This window comes from Neodiprion pinetum, chromosome 2 (assembly GCF_021155775.2).
Source record: "Neodiprion pinetum isolate iyNeoPine1 chromosome 2, iyNeoPine1.2, whole genome shotgun sequence".
Classification (NCBI taxonomy): Eukaryota; Metazoa; Arthropoda; class Insecta; order Hymenoptera; family Diprionidae; genus Neodiprion; species Neodiprion pinetum.
In genome coordinates this window covers 25,828,778-25,844,709 of record NC_060233.1, presented here as the reverse complement: position 1 = coordinate 25,844,709, position 15,932 = coordinate 25,828,778, and the positions used below count along the sequence as shown (strand labels likewise).

The window sequence follows — 15,932 nt, the reverse complement described above, 5'->3', positions numbered from 1 at the left end:
TCATTGAAATCAAACAATCAGTACGAAATTTTTTAATTAAATGCATGAAATACATGGGATCGCCGAGTGATCTTTCCGTAAATAATTTCAAATGTTGGTTCCACCTATTACTTTGTAATCCAAAAGCAATTTCTGATCAGATAAAGCATAATTTTAAGATGACGCAGTGTGCTTGGTGCCATACCCCGATTTTACAACTTTTTGTACTTCGTTTTTCAGTGGTATACGTTTGTCCTTTTTTTGCCATCTAGGATCTAGGTTTTAATTTTATGGCTGGTGTAATTAATCTGGAACTTGGCAGTAATGTTTTACACCTACAATGGTCTGCCACTTGTCATCTTCAATTGGAAATAACTCAAGGCATACTTGTTCGATTGCATTAAAATTTCGGGATCAAATCAATGTAATACTACACTATACGAGTTCTTGCTACCGTGTGAATCTCTACAAAAAATATTCAGTGTCTTGGGAGATTTCGCGTGTGGGGACGTCACTATCGAGTTTGCTCGGGAACAGCTGGCAAGCGCCGGCCATGAAGTTGAAATCAGTAGCCAAAGTTAGCGGCCATACGCATTAATATTTGTTAAAAAAGGCAGGCAATGAATCGCATAAGGCAAAATTTCATTCAATTTCATGAAAATCTAAAACTTTCATCAATTCGTAAACATTGAACCGCGCTACATAATTTTATCTACAAGCTAACTATGGCTGCAAGTTTCAGTCTTATGGCATGGACTGAGTGAACTTGGCTGCGATTCTTGATGTTTGGGTGCTTACAGTTTAAATTAAGAATTTCCAAATATTTTCCTGTATTACGGGAACTTTTTCAGTTGGATGTAACTAGACTAGCTTCACTGTCACTATTCCAAACTTTGTTGTATCACGTTTTAGTGTCAACACGGTTTGTCGACCCGTCAGTACGTTCCATATCTATTTAATCAATACTTCTTGTAACTTACAAATAAGAGAGTAATTAAAATTTTCCGATCGAATTCTGCACCGCTAACTTGCATCCATTGCAGCTTAGGATTTCATGGTAAGAGTGAGTTATCCGTAATTTAAATGGGTAGCGAACAATATCGATCCAAAAATTTACACTTCGTTGCACAATCTGCTGTAGTCTTAAGAATAAAATAATTTTTCGAAACTGATAGTATACTGAATGACTGGTATCTATACTTAACAATTTTTTTAGTACAGTAAAAGGAGAAAAAAAGATACCGTGAAATGTACCTTAATTACGGTCACCGGATTACGTGTGTGTATGAAGGCGAAATTGAGCTTCTCAAATTTAATGTTACATAGGAAATGATAAATTATTGTAGTCGGAAAACGACGATACTATTAATCATAGCGAAGAATGGAATTAGCCTGATTATCTTAAGCGAACGAGATTTAATCTGCTTGCCCCTACTCGCGTGCCGTAGAACTTTGTTCAAAGGAAAATGTTCAAAATTTACGTCTCCGTGTATATTAGTCTCAGAGTAAATTATTGCTTAAGCTCTTCTAATAAGTAACTAATATGAGTTGTATATTTAACTCTGCTCCATGAGATTGTGGAAAACATACAGGAATACATATTCAACCAATAGATTCTCATTCTTAAATTTTCAATAATCATTCCATAGAATTCTTCATTTCTTCGGCGAATCGTGGGAAAATTGTTCGCATAGATATTCATGTATTTCCGTACAATTTTTCTCTCTGTAAAAACTTCCACGTACATCGGTTACATTTACACTTTGTTTATTTCTGTATAAGTTTTGTTTTTTTTTTTTTTCATTTTTTCTCAATGTTTGTCTAAAACATTTATGCCCTGTACTGATAAATTTTAACTGTGTATATTTTTCCGGAAACTTACGAATAATCGAAACTGGCAATATTATTTTTCTCTTGACACCTGTAGCACAACGAGAAGCAAAAAACTCACAGTCGCCAAGTTCTCCGATTTATTTGATTCAAGTGACGTTCATTTCAATAGGTTCAATCAATTTGGTCGTTTGAATTTTTTATGGACGGATCGTATTGAATTTATTTATTTTTTCACCAACGAATATACTTGGTGCATGCTGTCAAACTCCGAATAATAAGAATCCCCTGAAGCGTATAGGAACAAAAATCCTGCGTAAAAATACAAAAAACAACAAAATAACGACGGAATAATACAAGTAAAGAATTACAACATTTTTCCACACAAGTTCGAGCCTGTGTTCAAATTAACCACATGTTTTTGAAAAAAGTATCGTTGAGTTACGTACACAAAAATTGTATTTCATACCTCTTGCTCTACATAACATACATAGTACTTCCTTTTCCCACCGAAGGCGTCGCAGTTTTTAAGCTTTTTACGCCCACTTCCAGGAGTAAAAACCCCATTCTTTGCTTTGTGCCAGTGGAGTCGGTTGCTGTAGCAGAGCAGTAGAAGAGAGAGAAGGAAAGTTAGTCTCTTGTCAAACAAAGAATGTCGCGCTCGGCGCTGGCAGAAGCGCAGCCCATCGGAGAAAAGGCAATTTCGTCCTGGACTCCTGTGAGTTTTGCTCAGATTTGGAACTTTATCTTACAGGACGGGAGCTTATAGGTTACATCAAGATGTGTGCACGAGTATGCAAACGTGAATCAATTATTCACTTTCGATAACTAGTCAGGTCTCTTACCTTTTTTTACGGGAGTTATTACCGAAATAAACACATCTTGCATACGTTGTAACGTGAATGCAAAGTAGTTAGGCTAAGGTTCGATAGACAAGTTAGACACATATGTGTATGAAAAGTCCTCTCTAGATAACAGACTATCTATGAACAAGGTAAACCGACGGAATTTCGTGATGAGACGAAATGTAAAGTCCCACCATTCATCAATAAACATCATTCGTTATAATTTGAACTCATGTGGGACTTTTTTGAGCCAGACGGGCGCGTAACCTCTTAATGTGAATTTTTCGTGACCCTTGAATTTTCTTAAATATGTGGAAGGATTCGTCGGTGAGTCAAATACTTTGACCCTCACCGACGCATCCTTCCGCATATGTAACCTCTTGAATGGTACCACACATATTCAGGCCACTATTTAAGAGTGAGAGTCCTTTGCCAGACAGAGCCTTGTCCATGAACTAGGAAATATCATATCATCAAGTTACTGGTCAAGAGCCTGAAGGTTGTGAGGAAGATACACTTCGACGGTCATGGGTCATGTTATGTTTATTGAGATTGAGTTTGTTTCACGCTCGGCCGACTGTGGCGCTGTAGGTTTCTCCGTCTTGCCAACATAAGTGTCTAGTGCAAAAATTAGCCGTCTCGGATTCATTTTCTCCAAGTGTACATGTTGAACAAGCATTGCTAGAAACTCCAAGTTAAGAGACGTTATGCATTTAAAGCGCGGTCTTTTCATCCGAGGTTGTTAATCTCTAAGAGTTAAAGAATATCTGGACGTATTGACTAGTGGTATTTTAATCTTGATCATCCAACCATTTTCTCGATTTTTTGAAAAAGTCCGAAAGTGAAAAATGTATAGATCTAAAAAATGATATTTTCATTTTACGTTGGATACTTGACTCATTATATTTCGAACTTTTAGAAAAAGTTAATACTCCATCCAGCCTGACTGTAAATTTCACTAGTCTATAATTGTTTGGATTCAAAAAATATGTTGCCACTTCAGATTATTGTTCAAGTCACAGTGTTCCGAAGATGATTGTATCTCGATCCAGCTTCATTTAAAGCCTCCGCGAGGAGCTAACAAATATTACGGATGTTTGCCAAGAATCCAACTGTTGATAATGAACTGTCACTCGTACCGACTTTGCAAAAAAAAGAAAAAAAGAACGGATCACTCACTGATAATTCTACATGTTTCAGGACTTATTACTGTTCACAAAATTTGTAAGAGTTGATTTGCAGTCAATTCCGACTGTTGACGAGTTGAATTCTGTCAAAAAGTCAAAAATAGCCTGTGGCCTCATTTTTTACGGGTAAAACTACATCCAGCAGAGTCCTGAATCAGATATTGGGGAAACCTGCATATACCTGAGTTCGAAAATGTTTCAAGTGAGGAAAGCATCTATTCAATAAGCAACAGATTATTTATAAATATTCTATATCTACATAGGTATGCTTAGCAAACTAGTTCGGAAATTTAGGAGAAGAACACAAGAACCTTATAATGAATAGAAACTGATCTGTCTTGGGAGAGAGACAAATATTGAAAGACACACAAAAGTTACGGGAAAAATGCTGGCAGCTTTAAAGATATCATCGGGTACCTTGATGAAATAATTATTCTGTCAGGTTTATTGCCTCAATTCATCCGCCTAGTTGATGTTCAAGAGATAGAGATTAGCACTCGTGGTATAAGAAAAAGCTGGCTTGTCAAGCTAAACGATGCAGTTGCTCTGTGACATAAAAGAAGAAGAAAGAAATATCCAAAGGAGAAATAAAAAAAACACCGACAAAGCAGGACTTCCATTCAATCGTCATGTAAAGTATGACAAGGACCCTGCTACTTCTCCATTTTGGAAAAACAAGTTATATCAGTCGGTTCAAATGATAGCATAACACTGCACGATTAACGAAATGATGAATTATGTTGGAGACTATATATTTGAACTAAAACGTGGCTGCCGTAACGAGCTTTGAACATCCACGTGTGTGATCTAGAGAAACAGGCCCTGCATACAATAACGATAGAACTTAAGTTACAGGTAAGTTCGTTCAGTCGTTCAGTTCTAGCGTGATAGAATGATCTTCACAGCTAGGAGAACGATTCTTTTTTTGTATCTTCTTCTGTTTTAGTTTGTCACATTCTCGCGCCCAACTTCCTTCGGCGCCCGATTTTCTTCGCTTCGGTGAACACGTCGGTAATATTTCACGTGCTACAATGTACAGCAAAAAAAAAAAAAAAAACAGGATAGAAGTGTCAAAACTGCGTCACAGCGAGGCATCACCGAAGGACCATGCAGAAGTAATTCTTGTCATTGCCGTATCCGAACACGTGTCGTTTTGACGCGTTATTCGAATAATGTTACTGATCCAACTGGGGTTTGGATGCTTGATCCCGGGATGTCGCGTGTAGCGTGAACGAGCAGACGGGCACCTTCCCCTGTATATTCGTCCATACATGTACACCCACATAAATCCTGTAAACTCTGCAAGCACGTGTAACTTTAGGGCCAATTTAAAGTTGTCCCTCGTCGTTCGCACCGGCCAACCGACTCGATCCGTTCGGTTTTCACAGCAGCACCGGATACCCTGGCAATACTTGAAATTCATCAAATGTTTGAGAGAAATTTCAAATTTATCCATGCAGGAATAGCCGCGTGAGAGGTAACGGAGTGTGAAAAGTTGCGTACACGGAAAGTTGCAGACTTGTGTGATCTGGACCAGACGAGAGCAAGAAGAGGCTAAGAAATTGATTTAACAAAGTTTCCAATGCCTGGAACACGTCCGTTTGCCGCACTGCTCTGAAAAAGATCTCGCTGATATTGAAATTGTGAAAAAGTTCACATAAAATAGATTTGGCGCGTTATAAAAATATTTCGCTGAAAGAGTTTCTAGAAAAATTTAATTGCTTGCGAAATTTTTCATTTCACTTGTTACCCTGCAGTGTTTTCACTTATGGATCAACTTATGAATAATATATACGAGTACAAAACGCATTCAGATATATTAAAATATATCTAATATACCCGAGGTACTTATGCCCGGATATTTAAGATCGAACTAATCAAGAAGTTGGCCGAAATTGGTAATCAGTTGGTTATTTGAAATCGGCCAAAAATCGATGCTTTTTATTGGTTTTATTGCCTGATAGTCGTGCATTGAGTGATTACCAAAATATTATATTCGTAGGTTATTAGGATCTTTTTAAAAAGATAAGAATAGAGTTCATTGGAAATATAAATAAAATCTTAGATAAAACGTTTCAAAACGGTTGAAGATCTAGTAGATTCATTCTGTTTCACGCCAAGATGGCTCATTTTTTCAGAAGACCAGTTTCTACAAATTCACCGAAATATTTTACTTTCATCATGTTGGCATCGTTAAATACTTAATATTACCACATCACGTCGATATTAAATGTGATTAACAAAGGACAATGTTCGAGAGACTACTGAAAAAAAAAAGAAAATCTGTTTCATCAACCTTGTAGAAATTAGTCTTCTGAATAAAAAGAGCCATCGAGGCGTGTAGTCGAACGAATCCAGTAGATACTGAACCACTTCCGAAGGAATTCAAACCAAGCATCGATATCAAACCCTTCGTTTATAATTCCAGCATTTTTATTCTTATATTCTGAGACACCTTCGTAACCTACGAATGTATTGAAATTATTACATAAACGCTCAATGTAAGAATAAGAATATCTTGTAATAAAATTCATAAAAAATATCAATTTTCGTCTATAATTCAAACCCCCAACAAGATACGTTTCGAAAGAGATATGTTAGTGAGTAATGATGATTAATAATTACCTAAAATCGTGACGTTCGTCGTGAGCATTCTTGGGGGATGGGTATTCACCTGGCAGACATAGAGTCCATGGTCTTCTCGTCGGACCGAAGATATGGCCAGCCTCCAGTTGTTCGGGTATTGGAAGTACAAACTGTACCGCAGATCCGAGCTGTAGGTATTTTTCGCGACCGTCAGCAGGGAAACTCTTTCCCCGTTTCGTCTCATCCACATAACCTGATTTCATACTAGAGTTACCACTAATTGTAAGCTTCGATTTTGCATGAATTATAAATAGAAATTTTCAGAATTCGAGTGACACTTTTTCTTTCAATTACGGTTTCAACTGAGATTACAGCAAAGGGAGACGAATAACGACGTTGCAAAGAAGCGAAGAAGAGAGCTTGGAAAAACATTTACCGTCTTGTCGGACAGCATGGCGACTCGACAATCGAGCATTGCTGTCGTGCCTAGATGGACAGCGACGTGGCGAACACCGCCGGTGCTGACATCCTCGTTCTTCACGTTCTCGAAGTAGGGTCCCCAGTGGGTGACGTGGTGATGCCTTAGGTGCGGGATTCGTATTGGAGGAAGTTTCAGGCTCGGTTCATCTTTGAAATACAGAAAATGATTATAAAACACGCATTTTTGACTTTATCAAAAAATTTTGATTTAATTCTGTGGCAAAGAGTTGAGATTGGTAGATCACACGGAGTCTGGCGAATAAACGGAAGATCTGGGGTCTGATCAAGTTGGCCATCCCTGCTATCGGGATTGTCACTTTGCGATGCGTCATCTGGTGGTAAAAAAATGAAACTGATGCAACAAGGCTGACAGCTGACCGTTGACCGTGTTTTCTTTGTACGTGGACGGTAGAACAGGTATATTATTGATAACGTTTCATTAATTTATGTGACATGAGTTGTTTGAAACCGCAAGAATTACGATTTGCTTCCGTTAAAATTAAAAAGTTAGGTTATGTGGTGATAAAATGGCGCCGACAACCAGACTCCGACGTAATGAGAATATTTTCCAACGGGGCGAACACTTCGCATGTAACGTGGCTCTCGCTTCCTTTTCGTAATGCGTCGTGGTCATCGGTAAAACCAAATATAAGATATGGAACAACGAGATGTGAGTAAGTAAAAAAAAAATGTTCGACCAATAAATGGCGGATGATAATAAAGATGACTGATAAGTAGTTGATGCCAATGGTAAGTGTTAATTCGTCAATCGTTTTGAAAGAGTTTTAGTTCTAAGAGAACTTCTTCTTTACTTGTCATTCAAAATAGATTTACGTATCAGCAGATATAATTTTATTCTATACTATATTATTATATCAATTACTGACACGTTTTTGTGAATATATTCTTACAATAAATGATGGTTGTTAATGGTGAAAAGACTGCGTCAGTTACATCTTGATCATACTGAGAATGCTTTGCGTCTTTCCCACGTTCTAATAATTTTCAAAAACATCGACGTACTTTTCTTTGACGATCGCACAGTTGTAGTTCATTGAAATTTCTAATCTGTTATTGGACCGTTTCGTATGGGTCGGCTCTTTATTTTATCATCAGGAAAAATAAGTGATTTTCACGTTATTTTTTTATTCTTACAGAAGTTATAAAGTATAATATGGGTACGTCCTGCTGTACCAACGATTAATAGTACGCGGAAGGCAGAAATTAGGAGTTAATCATGCGTGGAAACTAATTGCGATGTTAAGCTACGATGATTCCGAATACCACGGCTCTTTCACTCACGGGATTAAAATATGCCAACATGCTACAGTAAGCGATTATTTCTAATTGCCACACCTCGTAGGAGTTGAACATAAAATCTCTTTGACAATAAACGGCGTCATAATTAAAGCAAAGTTAACGAAGCCTTGGCCTCAGGCACAACATTGTAAAAGTTGCGCGATTTCAAGAGAATTAATATGTATTTAAATTATTTCGCATGTAGTTAATTCAAAGTTTTTACTAAATTATAAGAATGAAAAATAAAAATCAATTTAAGAGGCTGTAAAACTGACGGATTTCCCTATTATCGATTTTATCACCATAATTTACATCTTCAGAGTTGCTGTGAGAAGTGAATCCGACAATCCAAGCATGGAAATAACGAGTGACTTGCCTTTCCAAAACAATTGATTTGATCGAGTTTCAAAATTGCTTAATTTTTGGCAAAGACAAGAAATTAAAATTTTTTAATTTTCACGATTTTTGGACGATGAAACTGTTGCTCTTGAATCCAATTTTTGTGAGTATGTCTTCAAGAGCCAACTGGAATTTAAAACTTCTAAGAAGATCAGAAACGACAATTCAAATATCTAAGGAGGATGAATAGTTCAATTGTTATGTATATGTTATTTTAAAGTACCATGCACACATACCGGATTATTATCTTTAATTTTCTCAAAGCTTCGCCAGCAGACAGGCAACCAAGCTTACATTTCAAAAATAACAGTGCAGACCTAAAACGTAACTTCAGCTGCATATTTGCTAGCGCAGCTTAGGATAAATCGACGGGTAGATTACTCAAGATTGCATTTAACTGATATTTGGAAAAAAACCAATTATGGTATACAGTACGGTTCGGTTTTGATAGTTCAGTGAAATATTAGCAAGAAAACGAATATTCTGAGGCACAAAAACGTGAAACATATAAAATTGAGGTATTTGAGTACATTACGATGAAATAACTTAATGCTTATTCTTCAGGAGGTTTTTTATCACGCATTTCTTCAAACTGCTTCAATTTCTAAGGCATCAAGTTTCAGTCGATGATGTCTAGTTTCCACAGCTCACGTAAATTCTTCATATCCGAATAATAATTTTTACTGAACCGTAACAATACGGCGAAAATAACGGAAATAACGATAACATTCATCAAAGATTTTTTACCATGTCGATAATTTGTTTGAATGGCATCTCAAACTTTCATCTTACACCATTATGTAATATCTTTTCTACATGTTTCAAAGTTCAAAAATATTACCGGTAGAACCATCTAAATTCGACAAAAAATTATCGACTGCAAACTCTTGGTTTATTTTCGCGTAGCTGACGGTGATTAGCCGAACGGTAAAGAAACGCGAAACACTTTGATGGAGTCGTAGAGAATTTTCAATTCTTCACGTTGCACGAAAAGCCGTAATACAGAAGTCTGAAAGCTGAGTTTTGATACGTACGACTTTAAGCATTTAAATTCATCGACTGGAGGAAACTTTTGGCATGTCACGTATAAACCCATGAGCTTATGCCTCGTGTTTTTTGTCCAATGTTTCGCGGCTCAACGTGTAAAAATGTATGCATAACATGCGTCATGTGTAATTTAAATATTGCGAAGGAAATTTGATACGTGCTGCGGATACCGAGACCTGGCCAAAATTTTTACACCGAAATACTTTCAAGCAACGTAATTTCGTAGACAAATATATCGGACTTTCATTTCAGAAAAACTCAATCAATTTTATGTCCGAAATTTCTTCTCAGAGATTTTGCGCTTGCTGATGAACTAATTCTAAGTGAGTATCAGCGCGTTCGGGATTCTTAGTCCTCAAGAAAATTACGCAGAATTTCTATTTAAAACCTAACAACGCATCGAAAAATTTTTAGTGAACTTAGTTTTGACAAATGCGGAATTCGTTGGTTGTTACTATTTTCAGCATGACGACGATACCTTTACTGCACAATTTTTACGAAATATCTTGGGGTGAATTTTGGCTGAAGAGGTATAGCGACGATAGAAAACGGTCACAAGATAAAGTAAGTACATAATAGTACTCGACTCAGGCCGCAATATTTGTTTGAAAATTGGGACTTTTAAGTTGGGTTCATATTTCCCGCAAATGAATTTTAGCGAAAAATATGCCACTTTCGTCCCACTTTTGATGTCAAAAAAGTTAACTTTATGGTTGAGTTGGGAATAATAGAAATTTACATACTTTCCACAAGGGAAATTCATTAAACATATTTTGTGAAGTGGGCCAGTAAAAATATTCGGTATTTCTGTGTACGTGCGTGATAATGAGTTCAGGATTAGGGTAATAATTTTACTTAAATTGCAAACGTCAAGTAAACGTAAAAGAAAGCGACTGGTATTTGTCTGACAGTAGCTGATTTAAATAGCTTTCCTTTGTCGGAATCAGCATAAATATCATTAACCAGTGATCTGGTTTTTGTTTAGGAAAGTCAGATTGACCTGAAGTTGTATTTAAAAGTCAGCTACTTGGCCTGGGGAATGACACAAAAAGAATTACGATATCAGTCTTTGATGATTAAAATACACTTAAAAATTTATTTGCAAGTATCTTGCTAATTTTACTCGCCTCTCTATATTGCATTTTACATGTGACAGTAGATGAAAAAGCCAGTACTTAACGTTAACAAGAAAAAGTAGACGGTAAGGGAACGATAAAAGCTACTGGCAGACATTGATCTCATTTTCCAAGAAAAGTAACTCCCGAAATTGAACTTTTCACAGACATCTAATGATAAAGAATCTTCATTTGCTTCAAACAACAATCACCGAAAAAAGACCCTTTGCAGTTTCTTCTGACAGAAAACCTTCGTTTTTGCCGGTGAAAAAAATTTCATGAAAGAAACTAGATAAGTTATAGATCAACAGGAAATTAATTACAGAATAATTGAAACAACGTATGTTTCATATTTAAACCACTGTGATTGTGTTCGAAATATTATTTTTCTGGTTATACGGGTAATTGAAAAACCATCCAATTTGCGAAATAGGCTACAATTTTAATATTTCAAAGCTCTTGAATGGAATTGCAAGTACTTTATAGTACGTACTACAATTTTGAAGAAGATACTGAAAATTTGCACTACGTATTTTCTTTTCAGCGACCAGACACGGTCGTCGATTCATCCGTAAGAGGAAAGAACAATTTCAGCTACACGGCAAAGTTGTAATTAGCATGAAATTAACGTTGTACCGAAAATGCAGTTATCTCCGTGTAAAATAAATTTCAATTAAACTTGGTGGTAGTCCCAGTCCAGGTTGTAGCATCAGCTTAAGTACGGTAAGGCTTAAAGTGAAAGAGCTCAGAGCGCAACGAAACACGTCGCCGCCTCGTGTTCGACTTTATTTAATCTAAACAGGGTGTGAAATTTACCGCAAAGTTTCCTGCGTAATGGAAGGCACGTGTACTTGTATCAGCGCTATACGCCCGGCGTTAAAGATAACGTAAAGTACGCAGCCATCAGCCCAGAGCGCCACTCTTACGTTATTAGCATAAATACATTACCGGCATGTATACAAGAAAACGTCGATTGCTTTCCGAAGTTTAACCGCATGTCGATGCTGGGGGAACTAATATTTTCAAAACTCCAATTCCTCGTATATAATCCACCTTTATACCGCAACGATTCGTTAAGGGGAGTATTTGGTGTGTAATTTTTCACGAAGTTCGGTTGATGGATGGAATCAACGTCGCAGGGATTTGGAATAGGTATAATTATTTTCTCTGCAAAAGAGTCGCATTTATCAGAGAGGGAAAGTTTGTTCGTGAAATGATAATGAAGCTCTCGTTGCAGTTATGAAATAAAAATATGAGCTTTTGTGGCAAATGAGTTGCGAAAAATGAAAATTTTGGGAAAATTATGTTTATTGCTGAAAACGGTGTTATTCGTTTAGAGTCTGAAACAAGAGTGTTTTTACAAGAATGCTGGTTGACGCAGCAACCTTATTCATTTTAAGACACAAGACGTTTACAAACTTCTATTATCTATGGTGACTACTAGATCATTAGAAAAGAGGGTAAGACGGGTGATTTCACCCTTTGTAACAATAATTTTCGGCTTTAAAGTTTACACCATATTTTATATAATTATTACATCAGTGTATTAAAACGTGCAATTCGGTGATAAATTTTTCTATGTTGTCTATAAAAATGTATCGAAACCATTGACGATAATTCTGAAAGAAAGTTTTTTAATGAAGCTCATGTTTATTGAATATAGCCTGTGATGATTTTGCGTAGAATATGTTTTGTGAATAACTGATGGTTCGAGGAAAATAACAATTGCTAATTTTCAGAAAATTGAGTTACGGTTAAAATCAGGTATTATAATGAATGCCTATTATAGGAAAAACTATCTAGTAATCTAATAACTGAAATTGCGATAAATTACGAGTAGTCTCACATTCCAGTTCATATTTTTAGGTGTTAAATTTTCGTTATTCATTACAGATAATGTTTAGTCCAGAATACAGAAACGTGTTAGAGTTCAATCACAGCCTTTGGACTTTTGTTTCATTATTTGTTTTGTATCGACGGTTTTTTCGGAGTTTGCGTCTGATACAAATCCATCTCTCAAACCATCAGTAGCGCGTCAAGTCTCAGGATTTGTCTTACTTGTATTTCTTTGTTCAGGTGAGCTTTTCAGCCTGAAACCTCATACCACGTCGTTTTACTGCGATGTTAACGGGTGGAGTAAATTTTATCACCGTCGTAACACGAACCGTAAGACAGAAAGCCGAGTCGTCTTTGGAATACATCTGAATGGGCGTGATTTATTTCTTGCACGTATGGATGCACCAAAAAGCTGTTATTATTTGATCAATCGTTTCACACGGAGCTTGTGATATACGAACGGTGAATCTGTGTATCTCATCTGTAATTTGATACTGCTGGAAATTGTTGAAGTCATTTTCTTCCACTCCTCATAGCTAAATTTAATACTTCCGGGTCGAAATTTTCGAAAGATCATTTTTCTGCTTACGTAAGTTATTTTCGAAGATAAAATTGCATGATTATCTTGTCGAGAAATACTTGAAAACTACGAAATTATAAGACAAATTTGAAATTATCTTGCAGAGAGAATGCCAAACATTCCAATGCTTAGCTGAAAATGTTCTCGCGCGTTTTATCCTCTACATTTTACATCTTTTATTCGATCCATCAAGTTATCCCATAATTATGTCTCAAGTTCATTCTAGATATTTCATAGTTTTAGAAACCTCAAAATTGAGGTTAACTTGTCGGTTTCGAAACAAATCTATAATCAATTCTAACTACTTCATGCTAGGTTGTAATTTATCTGGCTGAAAACAAATTCAAAAAAACTTTTAATATCTGTTCCTTCGTGACTCTGACGACGATGAATTCATATTTTACCGTACGATCGTCAGGATATATCCGAAGCCGGGCTATGAGGCCCATTTTCACGCATGTATAAAACCACATTCAATGCCGATCTTGGTCATTTTCTTAGAGCATTAAGAAAGGATGCGATAAAGTGGCGAGCTTTTCCCCCCCATTACAGAGCGGTGATCCTCGAATAATCTGAGCATCAAGTCTTGGCATCGGATATTGCTTCATTGACTTTACGATGAGAATTCCCCACACAGTCCGCTCCGAAGCTTTCAGAAGTTAGCTTGTTAGTCACAGACTCACAGGTTAGATCACAGTGAGTGCGTACACCTTACCCCTCTTAACTAGTCAATGCTCCAAATCTTGTTAAAAGTTTTCACTTTATCGCTGGACCACTTAGCTGCGAGCTGTTTCTCAAATTGGCACCACGTTTTAAGGATAGAAAGAAAACCGCCCGAGTAGTGAAAGTGGGGCGAAAGGTAGGGATGTAAATGGTCCCCAACTGACCTTCCAAGCCAAGTGCTCTAACCAAAAAATGAAAGGAGGAAAGAAGAGAAGGAATGAAAGTGCCTCACACTCCTCGAGGTTCGAAAGCATCTGTGTGTGGGTGTGTGCCTGTTTTTCCTTACCTTTCCTCTTGTACTCCCCTTTTATGTTTCTCTTCTTTTAGTGACCGAGATAAGTGATGGAAAAGTCGACGACGCGGCGAGCTACGATAGTACCCAACCGGCTTTGGGTAGAGCTGCGGTAGGATCGAGCATTCGGGGTGTGAGGGTATTTCGAAACGGTCCTTTAGGTCAAGGAAGATGATACCAGGACGGGGATGAAGACGGTCTACTCGTTTTATACCGGGCCATTGTCTTCCATTAGATAATTAGACGAGGAGTCTCTTGGTTCCTAATGTCTGTCCGCACTCTCGTTCCTTCCTTCCTTCCTTCCTTCCTTCCTTTTCACCTAGATTCGAGTGACGGAAGACGGTCGAAGATTGACCTGCAACACTCTCTTCCTCTGTGTTTGAAGATCGTTTCTGGAGACGCGTTTCTGAACCAATTGGTCATTTACCATCCAATCGTCCAGTATCTACTTCACTCGACGAATTCGCTGTTAAAGCTTTGTTCACGACCAGCTATATCACGTTACCAACTATCAGATCACGCGTAGAACAGGTAATTCGTAAACATACAAACTGCGAAGGTTATTCGTCTTCAATTTATCCGTCAGGACTGCGAGCCGGTGACACGCGAGACTTCGTTTAACTGTTGACAACTCTGAACGAGTTCGAGTATTGATTCACCTGCTTGATGTATCCACATTTCTACGGCGATTCGGTATTTTTTTTTTTTTTTTTTCATGTATTTTCAGTATGGCTCACGGAATTTTTTATTAATGCCTCACATCTGATAACCTGCAACTGTGTTAGCTACTCCATCGCGCAATTTTGATGATTTCGGGCCACGTTTCATTCATATAATTTTTATTATTTATAAACGTAGTGACTCGATATCTACCTTCATCCATTTGCATAATCCTCAATCATTCCTCTAAATTTCATTGCTGACGAATCTGAATTTACTTCTCGGCCCCCGCTGCACTCTGATCGGTCTTTATTGAGTAGGTAAATTATATGTTGTAGAAAATTAAAAACTAGATGACACGTATTTTTTTATTGATGAAAAAACAGGTTTAAAGGGGGAAAACAACTTCCAAAAATGGCCACCCAATGGGGTGATTCCTTAATTTCAGATAGAAGTGCTTGATGTATTTGAATGAAACTGACATAGAAATGTTTGATTCGTCAATAAAAACATTACAGAGCTGCTTCCATTCAAATACATCAAGCGCATAAAAAATCATTCCAACGAAGTCGGAGGGGAACATCAAACTGGATTTCCTGTCAGTTTTCTAGTTTCTTCAATAATTTATTATAACCTCTGACAGACTGACTCCCTGAAGGTGTTCAATGCCTTCAGTTCCTATTGTGTCCATTTACGTTGTATATAATACGGAGTAGACTTTTTCTGGGCCCGATGAAGGGGGTTTTCAATCAGTTGAGGCTCCGCGTTGATGATGATTTTTATTTCTTCCATTCACATTTCATATTGTTAGGATAATAGCCATGGCCATTCCGAGAAGATAGATGGTAGTTAAATAGTAGCTGCTTCTTCGTCAGCAAGAATTAATCCTCTTTGTGACGTGAACATATTGCACCACATGTAGAAAATATGCCCACAATACGAATCTGGAACGTTCTAGCAAATCGATATGACAATCAAGCCCATAGAAGATTATACATAGAAGCATCCAGAATAAGAAGAATACCCTGGAAGTTAACAGAAAGTCATAGAATCTGTTAGAAGGTCGTAGAAGCT

General features: G+C 37.1%; 1 protein-coding gene across 1 annotated transcript in view; it reads right to left on the bottom strand.

Annotated features, from left to right (window-relative positions):
- LOC124211714 (zwei Ig domain protein zig-8) overlaps positions 1 to 15,932 on the bottom strand; it is a 188,826-nt gene that overhangs the window by 16,783 nt on the left and 156,111 nt on the right. The window contains exons 3-4 of the mRNA XM_046611061.2: positions 6,864 to 7,054; positions 6,467 to 6,680 (exon numbers count right to left, since the gene is read on the bottom strand). Coding sequence (XP_046467017.1) covers positions 6,467 to 6,680; positions 6,864 to 7,054 — 405 coding nt within the window. The remainder of the gene's footprint in view (positions 1 to 6,466; positions 6,681 to 6,863; positions 7,055 to 15,932) is intronic.